The 22,227-nt window shown below is 41.1% G+C and overlaps 1 protein-coding gene across 1 annotated transcript in view; it reads right to left on the minus strand.

Annotated features, from left to right (window-relative positions):
* The window catches only part of Sumf1 (sulfatase modifying factor 1), a 94,797-nt gene that overhangs the window by 25,388 nt on the left and 47,182 nt on the right, over positions 1-22,227 (minus strand). The window contains exon 7 of the mRNA XM_050149402.1: positions 19,619-19,732. Within this exon, the coding sequence (XP_050005359.1) occupies positions 19,619-19,732 (114 nt within the window). The remainder of the gene's footprint in view (positions 1-19,618; positions 19,733-22,227) is intronic.

Raw genomic sequence — 22,227 nt, forward strand, 5'->3', positions numbered from 1 at the left:
ATTTAAAAAACAACAACAATTTGCCTAGTCAGTAATTTAATAATGACTTAACAGAAATAAGAGACCAAAAAGGCAAGAAGACCAGGAATCCAATTTCAAGTCTCAAAATCATAGAAACTGTAGGCATAATTTACTAGCTCTCGCTTGCTTTTGGAAAGAGGCACTGCATGACACAGCGACTCATGCCTCCTAAATTGTCTTACATATTCATAACACTTCCTGATCTAACATATGTGGTTTGAGATAAAATATTACTACAAGGAAGTAAGTAGCCCTTCATATTTTGTGTTTGAAATAACACTTAAGAGTCCAGCAAAGAGCAACAAGTCTAGGGATCAGAAAAGCTGGAATTAAGTCCAGACTACAAATAATGTTCAAAAGCCAGGGTGAAGTCAGAACCTCTCTCCACTCTACTCGAAGAATAATCATGAATAATGTTTCCAAGACCATAGTCCTATGTTCACATCATTAGAAAGATTTTGAGAATATGATGTGTATGTGTATGTGTGTGTGTGTGTGTGTGTGTGTGTGTGTAGATAGGGAAGGAAAAAGAGAAAGATGATATACAGATTAGATAGATAGATAGATAGATAGATAGATAGATAGATACATAGATACATAGATACATAGATAGATAGATAGATACATAGATAGATACATAGATAAGATACATAGATACATAGATACATAGATGATTGATAGATAGATAGATAGATAGATAGATAGATAGATAGATAGATAGATAGATAGATACATGCATGCAAACATACATAATTGAGCACTTGCATATACGTGCTTAAGGAAGCACTCTAATTCAGAGAGAAGAAACCTTTATCAACACAAAGCATAGCCTCTTTGACTTCATTCTCAACAAAACTACTATCCAAATTTACACGATTTTGTTTAACCCAAAATACAGGATTGGATACATATACAGTTCGGTGGTAGACTGCTTTTCCAAGCATATATGAGACCTTAGATTCCATCTTAAGCAGCACACACACAGAGAAAACCAAAATAGATTTTACCATCCTCAGCTATGTAGGTGGATACAGATGCTGTTAGGTCCAAAGTCCCCGAACTCCAAAAGGCAGTCTAAATATCCAGAAATGGGCTCAACCTAGACTATAGGAGGATTTCTGGTGGATATAAAACCCAGATGAGTACTGCTTCTAGCTGAAAGATGTGGCTGTTTTCTGTAATGATTTCACTTTTGGTTGGTTCTTCAGTAGTCAAGGGAAAATGTCCATGAATATGAGTTGATTCATACATGAAAAACTATAAAGAAAAATTATTTTGTAGGCCAGAATCTACACATATGCTAATATCTGTTGACTACTGAGAGGGATAAAATAAAGCTCTAACTGAAAATGTAGAAAAAAAAGTAGGGATTGACAAAAGTGTTGAGAATAAGTGACTATTTATTGTTCAATCCTAAATGGAACACCTATACCAACACCCCTGCCTTCCACACCAAAGACTTAGGAAACATTATAAATGAGAGGCACAAAGAGCCAGAGGATGGGAGGACTGGTGTGAAATGCTGTCTTTGGATATGGCATGACCATGGCACTCTGGAACTCATTGTAGCTCTAAGTTACCCACTGAGTTACTTGGGAAGAGATGATGGGGTGAGGGTTCGGGATCCCAGGAATGCCAAAAGAATGAAGAAAAGGCATTCTACTGAAAAATTCAAAGCTAAGATACTATAGCATTTTGGGTGAGAAAAAAACATCAACCCACTGTCCCAAGTACAAAAAGATGGTTAGCAGGCCCACAGAGATGACAAATCTGGTAGAAGCAATTGGGCCTACAATGCAGAGTTAAGATGGTACTCCATAGGTACAAGGAAGCTACTTCCAAGGGAGCAGGTCCAAGCCAGAGAATTCTGTAGGACTGGGTGCCAGTTAGGGATCTCTGAAGGAGCAGGCCCAAGCCAGGGACATCTGTGGGAACATGCCTGAGGCAGCGACCTCCACAAGAACAGGTACAAGGGAGTGACCACTGAGGGATCAGGCCCGAGCCAGAGACCTCTGGGAGACCCCAAGCAAGGGACCTCCACAGAAACAGACCCAAGCCAGGGACATCTATGGGAACAGGCCCTAGTCAGAGACCTCCACAGGAGCAGGTCTGAGCCAGCGACCTCTGCCAGAGCAGGCCCAGCAACCTCCACAAGAGCAGCAGTACAATAGGATCAAAAACCCATTGCCATTGTTCTTGAGTTCTCAGTAGTCCTCATTGTCCACTATGTTCAGCAAGTCCGGTTTTATCCCAGGCTTTTTCAGCTCCAGGCCAGCTGGCCTTGGTGAGTTCCTGATAGAACATCCCCATTGTCTCAGTGTCTGGGTGCACCCCTCGCAGTCCTGAGTTCCTTGCTCGTGCTCTCTCTCCTTTTGCTCCTGATTTGGACCTTGAGATTTCTGTCCGGTGCTCCAATGTGGGTCTCTGTCTCCTTTCATCGCCTGATGAAGGTTCATATTCCGGAGGATGCCTATATGTTTTTCTTTGGGTTCTCCTTATTTAGCTTCTCTAGGATCACTAATTATAGGCTCAATGTCATTTGTTTATGGCTAGAAACCAAATATGAGTAAGCACATCGGCTTTGTGGGCGCCTAGGCAGTTTGGATGCTCACCTTACTAGACCTGTATGGAGGTGGGTGGTCCTTGGCCTTCCCACAGGGCAGGGAAACCTGATTGCTCTTTGGGCTAATGAGGGAGGGGGACTTGATTGGGGAAGGGGGAGGGAAATGGGAGGCAGTGGCAGGGAAGAATCAGAAATCGTTAATAAATAAATAAAAATTAAAAAAAAAAACAGGAAAAAAAAGAGCAGCAGTACAAGAAAAGAACTCTGAGAAACTAGGTGTGAGCAAGGGACCTTCGAGGGGGCAAGCCTGAACCAGGGACATCTGTGGGAACAGGCCTGAGCCAGTCACATCTGCTGGAGCAGACCTGAGTCAGCTACCTCACCTGGAGCAGTCCCAAGGCAATGACTTCCACAAGAGCAGAGTGAACCCTGGGAGGGCTGAGCAACCTCCAGGAGCACGGAGTGACCTCCAACATGACTGGAACCATAGCTCTGACTGCACCACGAGGAGCAGCCATCTGAGTCTTGGATTCACTGGCACCTGGAAGATTGATCACCCAACTATACCACTCAGAGGAAAAGATGGATAGACATGACACCAATATAAACAAGTGGCCCTATAACAGCAAGACTTGAACAACCAAATATAGATGAAGCAGAAGAAAATGACCTAAAAACTAACTTTAGGAGAATGTTTGAGGCCCTTAAAGAGGAAATGAAAAATTCCCTCAAAAAAAAAAATGGAAGAAAAAACAAACAAAAAATTGGAAGAAATCAACAAATCCCTTAAAGAAAACTAAGACTAAGCAATCAAACAGATGAAAGAAACTATTCAAGACTAGAAAACCAAAATAGAGACAATAAAGAAAAACAAGCCAAGGGAATTATAGAAACATAAATCATGAGAAAACAACCAGGAACCACAAATGCAAGCAAAAAAACAGCAGAATACAAGAGATGGAAGAGAGAATCTCAAGCACTGAAGATACAATAGAGGAAACAGGCTTATCAGTCAAAGGAAACATTAAATCTAACAAAAACCAAACACAAAATAACCAGGAAATATGGGACACTGTGAAAAGACTAAGTCTAAGAATAATAGGGATAGAAGAAGGAAAATAAGTCCAACTTAAAAGCATAGATAATATATTCAACAAAATCATAGAAGAAAACTTTCCCAACCTAAAGAAAGATATGCATATAAAGATACAAGAAGCTTACAGAACACCAATAGAGTGGATCAAGAAAAAAGTTCCCTCAGTACATGGTAATCAAAACATTAACATAAAGAATAGAGAAAGAATATTAAGAACTGCAAAGGAAAAAGGGCAAGAAACATATAAAGGCAGTCCTATCAGAATTACACCTGACTTCTCAGAGGAAACAATAAAAGCCAGAAGGTCCTGGTCAAACATTTTGCAGATATTAAGCGACCACAGATGCCATATACCCAACAGTAGACAGACACCATAGAGAGATAAAACAAGATATTCCATGATAGAACCATATTTAGCCAATACCTAGCTACAAACCCAGCCCTCCACAGTAAGAAAAACTCCCACCCAAGGAAGTTGGCTATATTCACAAGAATACAGACAATAGATGATCTCTCAGCATCAAAAACCAAAGAAGGGAGGAAAACACACACAATAACACCACCAACAACAAAAACTAAAATTACAGGAGCTAGTAATCACTGGTCATTATATCCCTTAACATAAATAGACTTAACTCACCTATAAAAAGACACGGGCTACAGACTGGATATGAAAACAAAACCCATCCTTCTCTTGCTTAAAAGAAATACACCTCAACCTCAAAGACAGACACTGCCTCAGAGTAAAGGATTGAGAAAAATTTTTTTAATCAAATGGACCTAAGAAACAAGCTGGTGTAGCTATCCTAATATCTAACAAAATAGACTTCAAACTAAACTCAATCAAAAGATACAAGAAAGGACAATTCTTATTAGTCACAGGAAAAAAAAATTCTTCAAAAGTAAATCTCAATACTGAACATCTATGCCCCAAATACAAGGGCACCCTCGTATTTAAAAGAAATACGAATAAAGCTTAAATCACACATTAAACTAAACACAGTAATAGTGGGAAACTTTAACACCCCACTCTCACCACTGGACAGGTCTGTCAAAAAATTAAAAGAGAAATAAGGGAACAGATGTTATGACTCATATGGACTTAACAGACATCTATAGGACATTCCATCCAAACATAAAAGAATATATCTTGTCTCAGCACCTAATGGAACTTTCTCAAAAACTGACCACATACTGGGGACAAAGCACACCTCAAAAGATGAAAAAAAAAAAAAGGAATAACCCCATGTATCTTATCGGATCACCATGGCTTAAAATTAGAATTCAACAACAACGCTAATTTTAGAAAGTCCACAATCAAATGGAAATTTAACAATGCTCACCTGAATCATCAATGGATCAAGGAAGAAATAAAGGGACAAATTAAAGACTTCCTAAAATTCAATGAAAATGACCACAGAACATACCCAAATTTATGGGACACAATGAAAGCAGTGTTAAGAGCACAGCTCATAGCACTAAATGCCTACATAAAGAAACTGGAAAGATCACATACTACTGAGTTAACAAAACATCTGAAAATTCTAGAACAAAAAGAAGCAAACTCACCCAGGAGGAACATGGCAAAAGAAATCAAATTGAGAGCTGAAATCAACAATATAGAATCAAAGAAGACAATACAAAGAATCAATGAGACAAAAAGTTGGTTCTTCGAGAAAATCTACAAAATAGACAAACCTTTATCCAAACTAACCAAAAGGCAGAGAGAGAATATCCAGATTAACAAAATCAGAAATACAAAGGGGAACATAACAACAAACATGGAGGAAATCCAGAGAATCATTAGGTCATATTTTGAAAATTTGTACTCCACATAATTGGAACTCTTAAAGGAAATGGACAGCTTTCTGGATAAATATCACTTACTAAAATTAAATCAAGACCAGATAAGCAAATTACATAGATGTATAACTGCCAAGGAAATAATCAAAAAAGTCTCCCAAACAAACAAACAAAAAAAGCCCAGGAACAGATGGTTTCAGTGAAGAATTCTACAAGATTTTCAAAGAACTTATATCAATACTCCTCAACAGAAGAAACAGAAGAAATATGGCCAAACTGTTTTTATGAGGCTACAATAACCCTGATACCCAAACCACACAAAGACGTTACTAAGAAAGAGAATTACAGACCAATCTCACTCATGAACACTGATGCAAACATACTCAGTAAAACACTGGCAAACCAAATCCAAGAACACATCATAAAAATCATCTATTTTATCACATCAGTTTCATCCCAGATATTCAGGGATGGTTCAACATATAAAAATCTGTCAGTGTAATCTACCATATAAACAAACTAAATAAAAAAACCTACATATAATCATCTCATTAGATGCAAAAAAAGCCTTTGAACAAAATACAACACTCCTTCATGATAAAGGTCTTGGAGCGAGCATACAAGGAACATACCTAAACATATTAAAGGCAATATACAGCAAGCCAACAGCCAACATCAAACAAAATGGAGAGAAACTCAAAGCAATTCCAACTGAAATCAGGAACAAGACCAGGTTGTCCACTCTCTCCATATCTATTCAATATAGTTCTTGAGGTCTTATTGCTAGAGCAATAAGACAACAAAAGGAGGTCAAGGGGATACAAATCAGAAAAGAAGTCAAACTCTGACTATTTGCTGATAATATAGTTTACATAAGCAACCCAAAAACTCTACCAAGTAAATTCTACAACTCATAAATACCTTCAGTAATGTAGCAGGATACAAGATTAACTCAAAAAAAAATCAATAGCCCTACTTTACACAGATGACAAATTGACTGATAAAGAAATCAGAGAAATATCACCCTTCATATTAGCCACAAATAGCACAGAATTCCTCCGATTAACTCTAACCAAACAAATGGAAGCCCTGAAATTGAAGAAGACATCATGCTCTTAGGTAGCTAGAATTAACATACTAAAAATGGCAATCTTACCAAAAGCAATCTACAGATTCAATGCAATGCCCATCAAAATCCCAGCAAAATTCTTTACAGACCTTGAAAGAACAATATTCAACTTCATGTGGAAAAGCAAAACCCAGGATAACCAAAACAATCCTGTACAATAAAGGAACTTCTGGAGACATCACAATCCATGACTTCAAACCCTATAGAGCCACAGTACTGAAAACAATCTGGTATTGGCATAAAAACAGACAGGAGGACCAATGGAACCGAATCAAAGACCCAGATATCAATCCACACACCTACGAATACCTGATTTTTGACAAAAAAAAAAGCAAAACATATAAAATGTAAAAAAGAAAGCATATTCAACGAATGGTGCTGGCATAACTGGATATCAACATGTAGAAGAATGAAAATAGACCCATATCTATCACCATGAACAAAACTCAAATCCAAATGGATCAAAGACCTCAATATAAAAACAGCCACACTGAACCTCATAGAACAGAAAGTGGGAAGTACACTTGAACACATTGGCACAGGAGACCACTTCCTAAATATAATCACAGTGGCACAGTCACCGAGAGAAACAATTTATAAATGGGACTTCCTGAAACTGAGAAACTTCTGTAAAGCAAAGGACATGGTCAACAAGACAAAACGGCAGCCTACAGAATGGGAAAAGATCTCTACCAACCGTACATCAGACAGAGGGCTGATCTCCAAAATATACAAAGAACTCAAGAAATTGGGCATCAAAAGAATAAATAATCCAATAAAAAAAATAGGGTACAGACCTAAACATAGAACTCTCAACAGAGGAATCTAAAATGGCTGAAAAACACACTTAAGGAAATACTCAGCATCCTTAGCCATCAGAAAATGCAAATCAAAACAACTCTGAGATTCCATTTTACACCTGTAAGAATGGCCAAGATCATAAACACTGATGACAACTTATGCTAGAGAGGTTGTGGAGTAAAGGGAACACTCCTGCATTGCTGGTGGAAGTGCAAACTGGTACAGCCCCTTTAGATATCAGTATGGTGATTTCTCAGAAAATTAGGAAACTGGTGCAGGAGAATTGTCTGTATTTTGTCAATCATGTTATAAATAAACGCTGATTGGCCAGGCAGGAAATACAGGTAGGAAAACTAGACAAGAAGTAGAAATGATGTAATGAAAAACTGAGAATTCTGGGAAGGAGGAAGCTGAGTCCCCCAACTCCTGCCCAGACCACTGAAGCAGCAGGATATGATCTGACCCACTGGTAAAAGGTACTGAGCCACATGGCTAACACAGATCAGAAACATAGGTTAATCACTATGTGAGAGTTAGCCAGTGAGAGGATAGAGCTAATGGGCTAATCGGCTTATAATTTATGGAGACCTATGTGTGATTTTCTTTGGGGCTAAACAGTTGTAGAGTACTGGGCGGGACAGAAAACCCCAACAAAACAAGCCTGGCCCCTTTCAGGTTACAGGAAACAACTTTCCTTAAAAGCCAGCAATACCACTTTTGGGTATATACCCAAAGGATGCTAAATTGTGCCACAAGGACATGTGCTCAATTATGTTCATAGCAGCATTGTTTGTCATAGCCAGAACCTGGAAACAACCTAAATGTTCCTCGACCAAAGAATAGATAAGGAAATTGTAATACATTTACACAATGGAGTACTACACAGCAGAAAAACATGACATCTTGAAATTTGTGTGCAAACGGATAGATTTAGAAAATATTATATTGAGTGAGGTAACTCAGACCCAACAAGACAAATATCATATGTACTCACTCATAAGTAGCTTTTAGACATAAAGCAAAGAAAAACCAGCCTATAATTCACAATCCCAGAGAACCTAGACAACAATAAGGACCCTAAGAGAGACATACGTGAATCTAATCTATATGGAAGTTAGAAAAAGAAAAGATATCCTGAGTAAACTGGAAGATGGGGATCATGGGAGAGGGTAGAAGGGGAGGGCAAAGGGAGGGAAGGGAGCAGAGAAAAATATATAGCTCAATAAAACAAAATTTAGAAAAAAAAAGACACGAAGGAAAGAAAGAAAGAAAGAAAGGAGGGAGGGAGGGAGGGAGGGAGGGAGGGAGGGAGGGAGGGAGGGAGGGAAGGAAGGAAGGAAGGAAGGAAGGAAGGAAGGAAGGAAGGAAGGAAGAAGAAATAATTGCTGCTTCTCAAGTCTGAGAGAGGAAGTAGACATCCAAACCCAAGAAGTCCAAAGGAGCCTGCCAGGAATGAATGGGCAAAGGCCCATATCAAACACCTTGTCATCACATAGAGTCTAAGAGAGATATCAGAAACATCAAGGGAAGGTGATCATTATGCACATCCAGGACACTGTCAGCAAGTCTCTCAACAGAAATAGCATGGGGCTGGAAAGGCGGATCCATGGGTAAGAACATAAACTGCTACTGCAGAGGATTGACGTTCAGTACCCAGAACCCATACCAGGTGCTTACACCCACTATAACTCCAGTTCCAAGGGATCCAATGCCCTCGCTAGCCTCCTTGGGCATAGCACACACATGGTGCACAGACTTGTATATAAACAAAACATCCATACAACATGAAAAGGAGTAAAATTTTTAAAAATGAAATAAACATAAAAAAGGTGAAATAAAGAGCTGAGAAAAAAAGATTGTACCCCATTCTCTATCCTTACCAAGATAAGACAAAGCAGCGATATAGTACAAATTCTTATTGGTCTTATTAATAAAAATCAGAAGTCAGATATTAAGTGTGAAAGCTGAAAGATCAGAAAAGCAGAGCAGGCAGCCACTAGTTCTCAACTCTATGAAATCCTCAGATTGAATGGGTATCCTGTCTCCACAAGTCCTCAGACTAAATCCTGAGCTCCTGTCTCCTCCTGCTTTATATTCCTGTCTCCACCTCTCTAGTGCTGGGATTAAAGGTATGAGCCACCACCACTTGGCTCTCATTCTTTTCTAGACTGATTCCATCTTGTTGTAGTCCAGGATGGCCTTGAACTCACAGAGATCTGGCTGCCTCTGTCTCCCAAGAGCTGGGGTTAAAGGTATATGCCACCATTACCTGCCCTCTATGACTAACTAGTGTAGCTAGCTCTGTACTATGATATTCAGGCAAGCTTTATTTGTTAAATCACAAACAAAAATGTCACCACATAGCCACAGGCAACTTAACCAAGATCAAAGCCCAAGTTTCATCCAGAATTCAGTGTCCAGTCCTCTGTCAGAAAATTGTGGACCAAACTAAGGAGGCCAAAGTCAGAGGCTCTGATAGTCCCTTCCTGTCCCCACAGCTCTAGTCAGGCTCATGAAAAGGACAAGAAAGGCATAAGCTATCTTCAAAAGGAAACTATGTACCTGTGATGTGGGAAGGTCATATGTCTATCTGTTGCTTTCATTGGTTAATTAATAAAGAAACTGCTTGGCCTGATAGGTCAGAACATAGGTGAGTGGAGTAGACAGAATAGAATGCTGGGAAGAAGGGAAGTGAGGTCAGACTGCCATGGAGCCAGCCACCTCAGTCAGACATGCTGAATCTTTCCCAGTAAGCCACCACCTCGTGGTGCTACACGGATTATTAGAAATGGGTTAATCAAGTTAGCCAGTAAGAGGCTAGAGCTAATGGGCCAGGCAGTGTTTAAAAGAATACAATTTGTGTGTTGTTATTTCGGGTGCAAAACTAACCATGTTGGAGCCAGGTGGAAAGGAAAGCAGGCCTGATCACCCCACACTACATACCTGGGCTTTGGCTCCAGCTTCTAAGGCATCAATGGAACAAAACTACCCAATGCCTCATGAACGCTAAGGATCCACAATCAGGAATTATGAGGCTCACTCTCTGTGGGCCAAGGCCTGTGATGCTGGTGTTTCCCACTAGCTCAGACCAAGTGCCCAATAATGTTGCTCAACAAATGCAGAGAAATACCATTAAGAGGTGCTGCAGGGGGGGGGGGGAGAATTTGGTTAAAAAAAAAAGTTCTCCCTGGGGGGTCCTTAGAAATGATAATTAGTTCTCTTTTGCTGAGTGCCTTTGCTGAGTCTGTAACTTTGCCACAAAAACAGGACCCCCCCCCCCAGCTATAGTCTTTCTTTTTCACACAAGATAACAATGCTGGATCTTTGTTGTTGTTGTTCTTTTTCTTTCACAGAGCAGGGTCAGAATCAAAGGATTTCATCCTCTTTCCCCAAAGCTACTACATACATGTATACAGACCTGAATATATGTATCTACCTGAATCATTTCAAAGCCATCCTCCCAACTGCTGGACCATCAGCTGTAGCATCTTCAATGCTTGCCTACTTTATCAACCAGCAGCAATGATTGCCCACATTGCTTGTTCCTTGAGAACAGCTAGATACATCCTTAAGGCAATTTATAGATATCTTAGTTAAGGTTTCTTCTCTCTTTTTTTTTTTAAATTTATTTAACTTTATTTTAGGTGAGTTGGTGTGAAAGTGTTAGATACCCTGGAACTGGAAGTACAGACAGTTGTGAGCAGCCATGTGAGTGCTGGGAATTGAACCCAGATCCTCTGGAAGAGCAGCCAGTGTTCTTAACCACTGAGCTGTCTCTAAAGCTCATTAATTAGGGCTTCTATTCTGTGATAAAACACCATGACCAAAAGCAACATGAGGAAAAAAGGGCTTATTTTACTTATAACTCTCAGATCACACTCCAGCACTGAGGGACATCTAGGGGAGGGAGTGGCCACAGTTCACTCTGCCTGCTCACAACCCAGGATCCCCTGATCAGGGTATACTGGGCCCTCCCATATCAATCATCACTTTTTTAAAAAAAATCCCACAGACTTGCCTGCAGGTCAATGTGATGGAGGCATTTTCTCAATTGGGATTTCTCTTTCCAGATAACTCTAGCTTGTGTCATGTTGACAAAAAACAACAAGGACAACAGATGAAGGACTAAGCCCAACAAGGATGAGATGACTCACCGCTGGCCTTGTAGCATTTTGAACACTGCAAATGGAGACACAGCTACTGACCTCTCTACTCCATTACTTAAGCACAGTTGTTACTGAGTGCAGCAGAAGCAACATCAGTGAGAACAACATATCACCCACTGAAAAACTCTGCTCTCTCATTCAACACTGGTGGCACTATGTATCAAGTGTCATTCACTATGAAAAAGAAAGCTCAAACAAGTCCTGTTATTGAGGAGACTGAAGCAAGAAACATAATTTGTAAGTCACTCTCTAAAGACCCTAAATGATTAGTCAAAAGAAGTTCTATGTACATTTCTAATTCTTCCATAAAGGGGTGGGGATACAAAGCAGAAAGAAAAGACGATAAAGGAAACAAGTATGTACATACACGGGAAAGAGTTAAGATGCCATGTTTCTGGGGTGAGGATAAACTGAAGACAGCAATAGCTCCAGGTACCAGAGGAACTATAAACAGTGTGTGTAGTTGTGGTAGGGGGACCTTTGCTTCTCCAGAATTCCTTAAAAGGCCAGGCCCTGCCGTTCTTATCCTTGGATGGCACTGATGTAGCAGAGTGATGTGCTATCATCATGCTAAAGGCTTCTAGAGATGTCATCGCAGCTCCCACAGTCACGAACAAATGGTCCATCCAGGCTCCAGCACACACACAAGAAATCTCACCACACACAAACGGGCCTTCATTTGCTTAGCATCTAATGCTTCCCCCTAAAAACCTTCTTGATACCAAGTCCTGTTTACTATATCCCTGTGTCATCCCACAGAGCAAGGACAGCCCCATAACATAGTGAGGACTATGGAAATGTGGGCTGACTCTGGAGCTCCAGAGCTCTGACTTCAGCTCTCTCTGTTCAGCGTACTCTCCACTCACAAACAGCCAGATTTGCTGGTGATAATCATTGAAAGAAAAGCTGCTACAGGCCGAGCACCTCTGCCCAAAGATGCAAGTATCAGTATGCTGAAAGTCTGATCGTTCAATTGCATAAGCTATCTAATATACAAAATTGTTTAAAATAGTATTTAAAATCACCTTCAGGTATAAGCTACATATGATACGGAAGCATTTCATATTCACACATAGATTCCACCTCCGAGGTACTTCAAAATGTGTACTAAAATTTCCCCAAATTTTAAATCCTTAAGGGAAATGGGAAACGGGGAGGAGGCGGAAATTTTTTCAACACTTAAAAATAAATAATAAACAACAAAAAATAAAAATAAAAAATAAAAATCCTAAAAAAAAAATTCCAAGCAATTCAGTGTGCTTCTGTATGTGTTCTGGACATTTTTATCCTCACTAGTGTTGTTTGGAAGAAGGTAACTGCATTGCCCCAATTGTAACTTACCCTAGATACAGTATAGAAGAAAAAAGTATATATACCTCCAAAAGCGTAAGACTAAGACTGCCTTCAGGAATCTGAAAAGCTTCCATGTCAAGAGAAAAAGCAGAATGAGAACTGGAGGAATGATGTTCCAGCAGAAATTTTTTTGGTTGGACAGAGCACCTTAAACAGAAGGGTTCATAGAGCAATGTTCCAATGTTCTTCAGGTGGTGGAGAGTTGCTATTGCTCAGGAGGTTTTTAGCAAGAGGCTGCAGGATCATAGCTTTCAGGGCTCTCAGCGAGTCCTGCATGGCTGATCTCCCTAATAAAGAAGGCAGGGAGGGCACAGCTCAGTGTTCTGCTCCCTGCTCAGGAAGTTGCAATGTGAGCGTTTGAGATGGCACTTTAAAGATGAAGTGGAAACAAATGCCCCTTCTCAGCATTAGAAACAGTATTCAGCCTTTCCACTTCAGAAGCCTCCTACCCTATAGCACACTGGAAATGTAGTCAAAGGTGCTAAATACCGGAACTCTATACGTTCGCACTGACTTCTGTGCTCCAGCAGGTCTTTTGTGCTGAATGAAAAGCCCCACCCCAGAACCACAGTGACCAAGGGCAGTGGATACCCATGAGCACTTCCTCCAGCAGGATTTCCAGCTTCCACTAGGACAAAGTTACAATGATTTCTTAATTTTTGAGAATATAATTTAATTACAACGATTCTCTCTTACCTTTCATCCCTTCAGATCCTCCCATATATCCTTCTACACTCTGAAAATTATTTTCTTGAAAGCCCCAAGAAGCCAACAATTCAACCACCTTGGTTTGCCCTTGGCACTCACTAAACATCTTTGTAGTCTGAGTTGTTCATCAGTGAACTGTATTAACACAACCACACTTTTTCATTTTGAACTCTCACACTCCAGAATGTTCTCACCAAGACACATGAATAAAAGTCTTCTAGCAGGCAAAAATTCCAAAGCAACTTCCTGTTTCTAGTGTAGACTAGGTACTCAGTGTATGCTTGATGAACAGCTGAGCCTGTGGATGGAGTCTGGATAGGCTAAGACATCATGCAGGCAGAGGAAGACTAAAAGATGGTCAGCAGCGTGTGGTTTTGTTCCGCAAGCAGTGGCAGGAGGCCGTGGAAGGGTTTATTATAAAGCCAGTCTAAGCTCTGCACCAATCAAGCAATCGTGAAGAAGTGTCTGGGCACGGCTACTAAGCCAGCACAGATCTATTCATGCTGATCTCAGAGCAGAACACAGGTAGGTGTCCCAGTTCACTTCATGTGTCATGTGCAGATAGGTGAGAGCTCAAAGAGGAGTCCTTAGAAGCAAGCAAAGCACAAACATTTCATGTCACAGAAGGTAGAATAGATGGGCTTATAACCTCCCTGATCAATTCCCTACCACCAAAAACACACATTCCTCATCCACCCAGAGCTAGACAGAATATTCTATGATCAAAGCCCATGTTGACAGAATCTCTGGCTAAGCCTTGGCAGGCAAGAGAGGAAGAATGTGTCTGGGCATACCGGGTTTGCACTGGACTGTCACAAGCATGGAAGCATGAGCTTGGCTTGTATTGTAAGGAGTGTGCCAACTGAAGACAAGGGGGTAAGAATAGCAAACAACTGGTATTCATAAGTATATTTGTCTTCCCCTTTGCTTCCCCAGGCCAACATTCCCCATTATCTCTGCTGGCAGACGCAAGCAACATTCCAATTAGAGAGTCAAAACACAGCTTAACAATAGAAAAACAATATTTTTGAGACACAGAAATGGAAAGTGTTTCATAATGAACACATCTAATTGCCCAACAACTTCATCAGGTGGGTACTCTAATTTCTAACCTATACATAAAGAAGCTTAGGCACGTTGTGAGTTGAGATGCATTACACTGTTGTTCAGGGTAGAATTAGAAAACATAAGTTACCCTGGCGACCCCAAGACTAGAACTCTCCTCCTGGGGGTAGGGCAGGGGATGATTGGCTGTCTGAGCCAGGCATGATGGCACATTCCTGAAATCACAGCAAAAACTGGAGGATTTTACTTTAAGACCAGCCTGGGCTACCAAATGAGATCCTGTTCCTTATCTCAGGACAACCAACCCCATCTAGATGCAACTGTGCTCCTCCTCGAATCAGAAAGATGCTACAAATCACACTATCCCATCACGTCATCAGCTGCACATCAGCAAGGTACCTGGTAGCCATAGCAACTAAGCAGGGGTAGGAAATCAGAACATTAAATAATCACTACTTTTCTTTTTTTAGCTCTACATTTTTTTTAGAGCACTACGCACTATCAAAGATAATATGGGGCCTGGACGTAAGCAAAAGAGGACAAAAAATACAAATTATATTTTTGGAACATGTATACTTTATGTGGTTAAGATATTATCACAGCAAACTGCCACACTTTGGGTTTTCTGGGCCGGTGCTCTGAAAGCACCCACAGAGGACTGACAGATGGGCAGATGGACAGATGCACACAAACAAGCAAACTAAACTGATCCTCATGGCAGACGGCCAAACACCTTATTTTCTTTGGGGACTTTGTGTACAAAGCATGCCAGGCTGCTTCTACAACCTGTTTTGCCATAGATGACAGCCCAATAAAATAATAAATTAATGATTAACTTTTGCTCCCTAGAACCCGCTGAATAAGAAAAAGGCATGTCCTGAATAAAGCTGTGCACAGAGAGAGCTGAATTCCCCAAGCTCTCCAAAGCAATTTTAATACATTTTGCTATGGGCTAGTCCTGGAACCAGAACAAGCACAAGGCACTAAAGAGGTCAGATTCTGGGTCAACATGTTTACATAGGGTCTTGGGGTTAAAACTCTCCATGAAGTTGTCTGTTTCTATCTTTGCTCCGACACACCTGGAGTCTGAACAGAGACTGAAGTATCTGGAGCAAACATTACTATGAGGTTAATGGTTTTACTCCAGGTTCTTTGCCAAACGCTAAAGATATACAAGCCATTAGGGAAGAAAGGCAAACAAATTAGAAGCTCGGAGAGAAATAGCAATTGATCAAACCAAGCAAGAGTCTTTACAGCTGTAAAAATTGCAGAGCACAAATCCCAGGAAAGGGGTTCCCTAGTGACCTGGCAACTCAAATGGCAGTGGATGCGAGACAACTTCCAGTCCACTCACAGCACAAGTAAACAACAATCTGGAATTCAGACCTCCAAGGAGTCTCCACTAGTACCCGGAACCAAGGTGAACTGGCAATAGGACTGAGAGGGACCAAATCTCAGCTTCAGACACTTCAGTCCCTAACTTGATTAAGCTAACATGACACAGAATCAAAAATAAAGACTCTCCAGAGAAAGACTGCACCAGCTAGATCTCAAAAGCTTGCCACAGTTTTCCACATACAATGTCTGGTATTCAATCAACAATAACAATGTGTGGTGATGTTTTGTTTGTGCTATAACAAATAAAGCCTGCCCGAGGATCAGAGGGCAGAGTTAGCCACTAGTTAGCTATAGAGCCCAGGCAGTGTGGCACACACCTTTAATCTCAGCACTCAGGAGGCAAAGGGAGGTGGATCTCTGTGAGGTCAATGCCATCCTAGGCCACACTAGATAGATTCAGTTGCAAAGAGAAACAGAGCCTGACGGTGGTGGCTCACACCTTTAATCCCAGTACATGAAGCCACAGGCCTTTAATCCCAGCACTAGGGAGGTGGAGACAGGAAGGCATATGGCTGTGTGGAGAGGAATATTAGGTGGGAGGAGACAGGAGCTCAGCATTCAGTCAGAGCATTCATCCTGAGGATTCTTAGAGACAGGATCGCCCATGTGGTCTGAGGATTTGGTAAAAATAAGAACTAGTGGCTGGCTGCTCTGCTTCTCTGCTCTTTCAGCATTAGCCTCTCTATCTCACTCGGGTTTTTATTATTAAGACCAATTCAATTCCTGCTATAGCAATGAACATGTGAAAACAAGATGTGGCCAAAAATCAAAGGCAAAAGAAGTGCACAGACATGCTAGTCAAGCGTTTCTTAGCAGGTGTACACATTGCAAACCGATGACAGTAGAGCTAGAGAGACAGCTCATCACTTAAGAGCACTGGCTGTCCTCTCCCAGAGGACCTGGGTTCAATCCCTAGCACCCACTGCAGCTTTCAACAGTCTCTATCTAACTCCAGCTCCTGGGAATCTGAAGCTTTCTTCAGACATCCATGTGCACAACACATAGTCACACACATACATGCAAGCAAAGTACATGTACACATAAAATAAAATTCTGTAAAAAGTAAATCTTCTAAATGACTGAAGAAACACAGTCAAACAGCACTAAACATGAATCGGGGCAGCTGAAATGTAAAATACTGACAACACCAAGTTCTAGGAAGAACAACTTTTGCTCTTTTATCCTCTTCCTTTGGTTAGAAAGAGAGAATGGCAGCTATACAGGTTCCTGCTCTGTTACTTTCTACACTCCTCTGGACTTCCCTAACATTTCAGTTAAGAGTTTTAAAAAGATCTGAAAGTTGAGTCTGAAGAAGACATCAGCAAAAGTTAAATCATGTTTGGCTTTCAGAGTCATATTCCAAAGGTACCCTTTCTTTATTTTGCAGATAGTAAGAAAGCATTTAAAACCAGGTATACTGGTACAAAGCTGAAAGTCCAGTAGCACCCTGGAGGCAAAAGCAAGAGGATTCTGAGTTCAACACCAACCTGGGCTATATGATGAGCTCTAAGTCAGCCTGGACTGTGCAACAACTCAAAAAATAAACAATAAAGAAGAACGGAAGGAAAGGAGGGAGGGAAGAAAGGAAGGAAGCAGGAACCCATGCATGAATTTAAATAGAAAAGCAGAAGTATTAGATTTGTTTTGCACAAAGACCATTCTTTTTTTAAATATTTTATTTATTTATTTATTTATTTATTTATTTATTTATTNTTTATTTATTTATTATGTATACAGTGTTCTATCTGTGTGTATGCCTGCAGGCCAGAAGAGGGCACCAGACCCCATTACGGATGGTTGTGAGCCACTGTGTGGTTGCTGGGAATTGAACTCAGAACCTTTGGGAGAGCAGGCAATGCTCTTAACCACTGAGCCATCTCTCCAGCCCCAAAGACCATTCTTGATGCAAGAGATGAAGTAACTAATGAAAGACAATGATGACAGTTCATCTACTGGATAAACAAAGCTGTAAAGATCTCAATGATGTCATCAATGATTTGGGGTTTAGTTCTCAAAATGATGACTTGCAACCCATCAAATCAGAAAGCAAATGAGGCCACTGTGACAAGGATGAATCTAAATGGGACAATTTCATTGGATTAAGAGTGACATCCAGGAAATAGCCTGCAACTGGTGAAAGGGAAATGTGAATTTTCCTACAAATCCTTAGAAGAAAGTCAAGCCCATAAAAGTGAAAGCTACTGAGTGCTCAGCTCAACGACAGATGGTCAGATAGATACATTCACAATGTGCCAAAATTCTGGAGCCTTGCACAGCCCCTTCCAAGCATGCAGATGCTTTAATCTGACAGGGAAAAATCTATTTCTGCCTCTGACAGCAAATGCCAAGTCACGTCTTGCCAGGGGAGAGAGTGGCTGCTCCCAAGCACAGACTCCCCAAGTATGCACAATCTTATTCTCACCTCAAGGCACAGGTTATTTGCCCACTACTTCCACCAGCCCTACCACAAAGGTGAGGGGACAGAGTTTCTAAAGCACTCAGCTTTTTCATCTGCACTCCCCAAAAAGTAGATATAGATCTCTAGATTATTCATGAACAGTTCACATTTATCTGTTGAAATAAAATCAAGCATATCAAACAGAAACTCATCTGCACATTCTGAAAATGGCCCCAGGCATGGAGTCCGACAGGTTTTTCATTGACTCTAAACTGGTTAACCTTCCAGGGAGAAACAAGTAAAGAATGAATGTTCTTTATCTTTGTCTTCTGTGCATTACAAAGGTTAAGCACAGAGCATTACCGGGGAGCTGGCTTTCATGCTGTTCTTCGGTCAGATTGACGAATGCCTGCTTGCTAGAGATGGAATTATTACATATTCCACCCCCAATGTGTTCAGAGACAAGAAGTATTCAAAGATGTTCTTTGTAAAAGAGACGCTGTCCAAACACATGTTCATTTCAAATTTCAGTTTTAATGTGCAGTACTGGAGGGCTTAATTTTAGAGGCAGAGAACTTGCATTCAACATTCTTTACAAAGCAGAGTAAGGAAAACTCCGAGGGACAGGGTGGTCTTCTATTACTGAGGAATATGGTGCATTTTCCTGTCACACAAACAGGTTCACAAAACAACCACTGAGTGACTCAGGTCCCTGACTCGGCAGCTACCCAGTCTCATTTTTTCCAAATAATACCGCTGAATCAAAATTGAACCCATCAAAACCCAGGCAAGGAGTTTCATGAAAAATATCATCTACCAGAACTTAATGGTTAATATTAAAACATGAAAGAATTTTATGGTCATTTATATATCATACTTTGATATGGAGCAGTGGTAAATGCCCCCCAAATAGTTATCAATATCACAATCCAGTGGGACATAAAACAAGACATTTTTTATACAGCAGTCTAAAGCTGAAATAAGACACATGCATGTGGCATTCCTTAGGGAAATGTGAGGATAATGTCAAGACAAACACACGAAATCCTAGCTGTTGCCTACTTAGAGGACAAGTGTCACACTATCAAGGTCCAAGCCTTCTCTACAAGATACTCACTGGGTTGTGTGCTTCCTCAACAGAATGGTGAACGGTCCACCAGTCTGAGGTCCACTCCCATGCGTTCCCCACTATGTTGTACAAGCCATAGCCATTGGGAGGAAAGGCATCAACCTAAAAAGAAAGACCGATTACTCAGCTTGCTTTAAAAATCTCTTCAGTACATGAATGTACCAAGACCTATTTATTTCAGAATATGAATACTGATTTTCATCCCCACCTGTCAAAAACCAGTCTAAACAGCAAAAGCAAAAGCCAAGCAACCTCTGCTTTGCTTTTTTTTTTTTTTAATTTTAAGCACTCAGAAGGCATTCAGAAAGCTAAGAGGGCTTTACTGAATGGCCCAGAACTAAGTGACCAAGACTAGCTTATAAGTATCAAGACTTGACTAGTATGAGAGAAAGGGTAAATAGGGAGAGAGAGAGAGAGAGAGAGAGAGAGAGAGAGAGAGAGAGAGAGAGAGAGAGAGAACGAGAACAGACAAACAGTATCTAGGTATTCAAAATCATTAGCAGGAATGCCCTACTATATAAGTTATCAAAATAAGTCTTGTCACTAAGTATCAGCATTTTGGGCCACATAGTTTTTCAGGACTCCAGTTGCCACATCACCTCGCCCTCCCCAGAAGCTCCCTCCAGTTGACTATCTTATCTTTGAGCTTCAGTCACTGTCATTAAATAAGGAAAACATTAACTCATTATCCATGTGTTTCTAACAGTAGGTCTCTGGGATGCAGCAGTGTGCAGCAAATTTCACATTCACCAAGAAAGCACAGCACAGACCAAAGGCAGCTCAGAAAGCACTGGGTACCACCTACAGACATGGAAGCAAAGTGCTGTTAATGTAAGACAGAGCGCAAGACGGGAAAACACGAACTAAACAACAGTAAATCCATGATACTTCATGACTTAAAAAGTCTCCCAGCCAGGACGGAGGGTTTAGGTCAGTGGTAGAGTGCTTGCTTGTGAGGCCCTAGGTTTGGTCCCCACAAGAGGTAGGGAGGAGGGGAATATCATAAAATGGGCAAAGGCACAAATAAAAATTCTTTCCCTTCTTTTCAATAGACATTTTGTCAAAATCAGATTGTGATGAAAAAAGTAGTTATCTTTAAGGATTTTTTCCCCTCTTTTCATAATTTATACTTTCTCATACTAACGAAGTAAGACTATAAGAATGAATAAACTAGCATTCATTTCTGGGTGCCTTCAGATGGTTTTACATCTATACATGAATACGGAAGCATCTGCTGCTTGGGCAATTCAGAACATTTCAATCAAAGTTATAAAGCTACACTGAAGAGAAGTTCATCGAGAGGAGCTGGAAAGTCGAAAAACCCCACCAAGCTGCTTCCATAATCAGCATTTACTATGGAAACAGCCGTGCTTGTGCCTTGGCTCATTGAGAAATGCCATGTGCAGCCAGTATGGGCAGGGAGGGGCTCAGTGGCAAATGAGATTGTAACGAGTTTAATGAGGGAAGAGAAAAAGAGAGAATGTCTCAAACTAAAAATTCAGCATGACGGCAATCTTACCGCTTGGGAGGTAAAATCAGAGGATCAAGGCCATCCTGGGCTACATTAGACACTCTCATATTAGCTTTCTCTCTCATTCTCTCTCTCTCTCTCTCTCTCTCTCTCTCTCTCTCTCTCTCTCTCTCTCTCTCTCTCTCTCTCCCTCCCCAGCTCTCAAAAAGCAGATTGGGACAAAGAAAGTAAAATGATAGGAACTGCCACAGAAATTCCAAGAGGCCAAACCCCAGTGGGCAATCTGAGCATACTCTGGAATAAAACTCTGCAATCCAAATGTCAGAGACAAAAGGGAAGGGAGGCCACAGAATAAGCTATCTGTTCAAAAACACGGTGGTGACCAAAAACAGTCCATGGAACTAAAATGGAAGGAAGAGGAAAGAAAAGAGATGAGTTGGCTGTGGGGAGAAAGTGGAAGATGTCATGGGGAAGGAGGGATAAGAAACGGAAGCACAAATTCTGGAGGAAGGAATCCATCTTCAGGCTGCTAGAAGGTTCGGACAAAGGTGCTGTCAAGAATCTGTCCTTCATGGTGATATGAAAGATATTCGTCAGTATTGTTATAGGATAGGGTCATTTCAGGTTCCCTATCCTCAGCTTCCCAAGGGACTAACTGGGGAGATCGCCTTGGGCTCCTGGGAGCCACTCTAGGTTCAAGTCTCTTGCCAACACTAAGGTGGCTCCCTTAACTAAGATACGTGCTTCCCTGCTCCCCTATCCAACCTTCCTTTATCCCAATATTCCTGTTTCCCCAAGTTCCCTCAATCCTCCCCTTCTCACTTTTCTCTCCCCGTCCCCCCTTATCCCCAACCCATCCCACCCCCAAGATCCCAATTTTCTCCCCGGCAATTTTATCTACTTCCCTTAGCCAAGAGGATAACTATAGAATCTTCATCTGGTGATGGATGGAGATAGAGACAGAGACCCACACTGGAGCACTGGACTGAGCTCCCAAGGTCCCAATGAGGAGCAGATGGAGGGAGAACATGAGCAAGGATGTCAGGACCATGGGGGGTGCACCCACCCACTGAGACAGTGGGGGCTGATCTATTGGGAGCTCACCAAGGCCAGCTGGACTGTGACT

The sequence above is a fragment of the Alexandromys fortis genome, unplaced genomic scaffold, assembly GCF_014885135.2.
Source record: "Alexandromys fortis isolate MF-2015 unplaced genomic scaffold, M_Fortis_MF-2015_v1.1 scaffold_48, whole genome shotgun sequence".
NCBI lineage: Eukaryota > Metazoa > Chordata > Mammalia > Rodentia > Cricetidae > Alexandromys > Alexandromys fortis.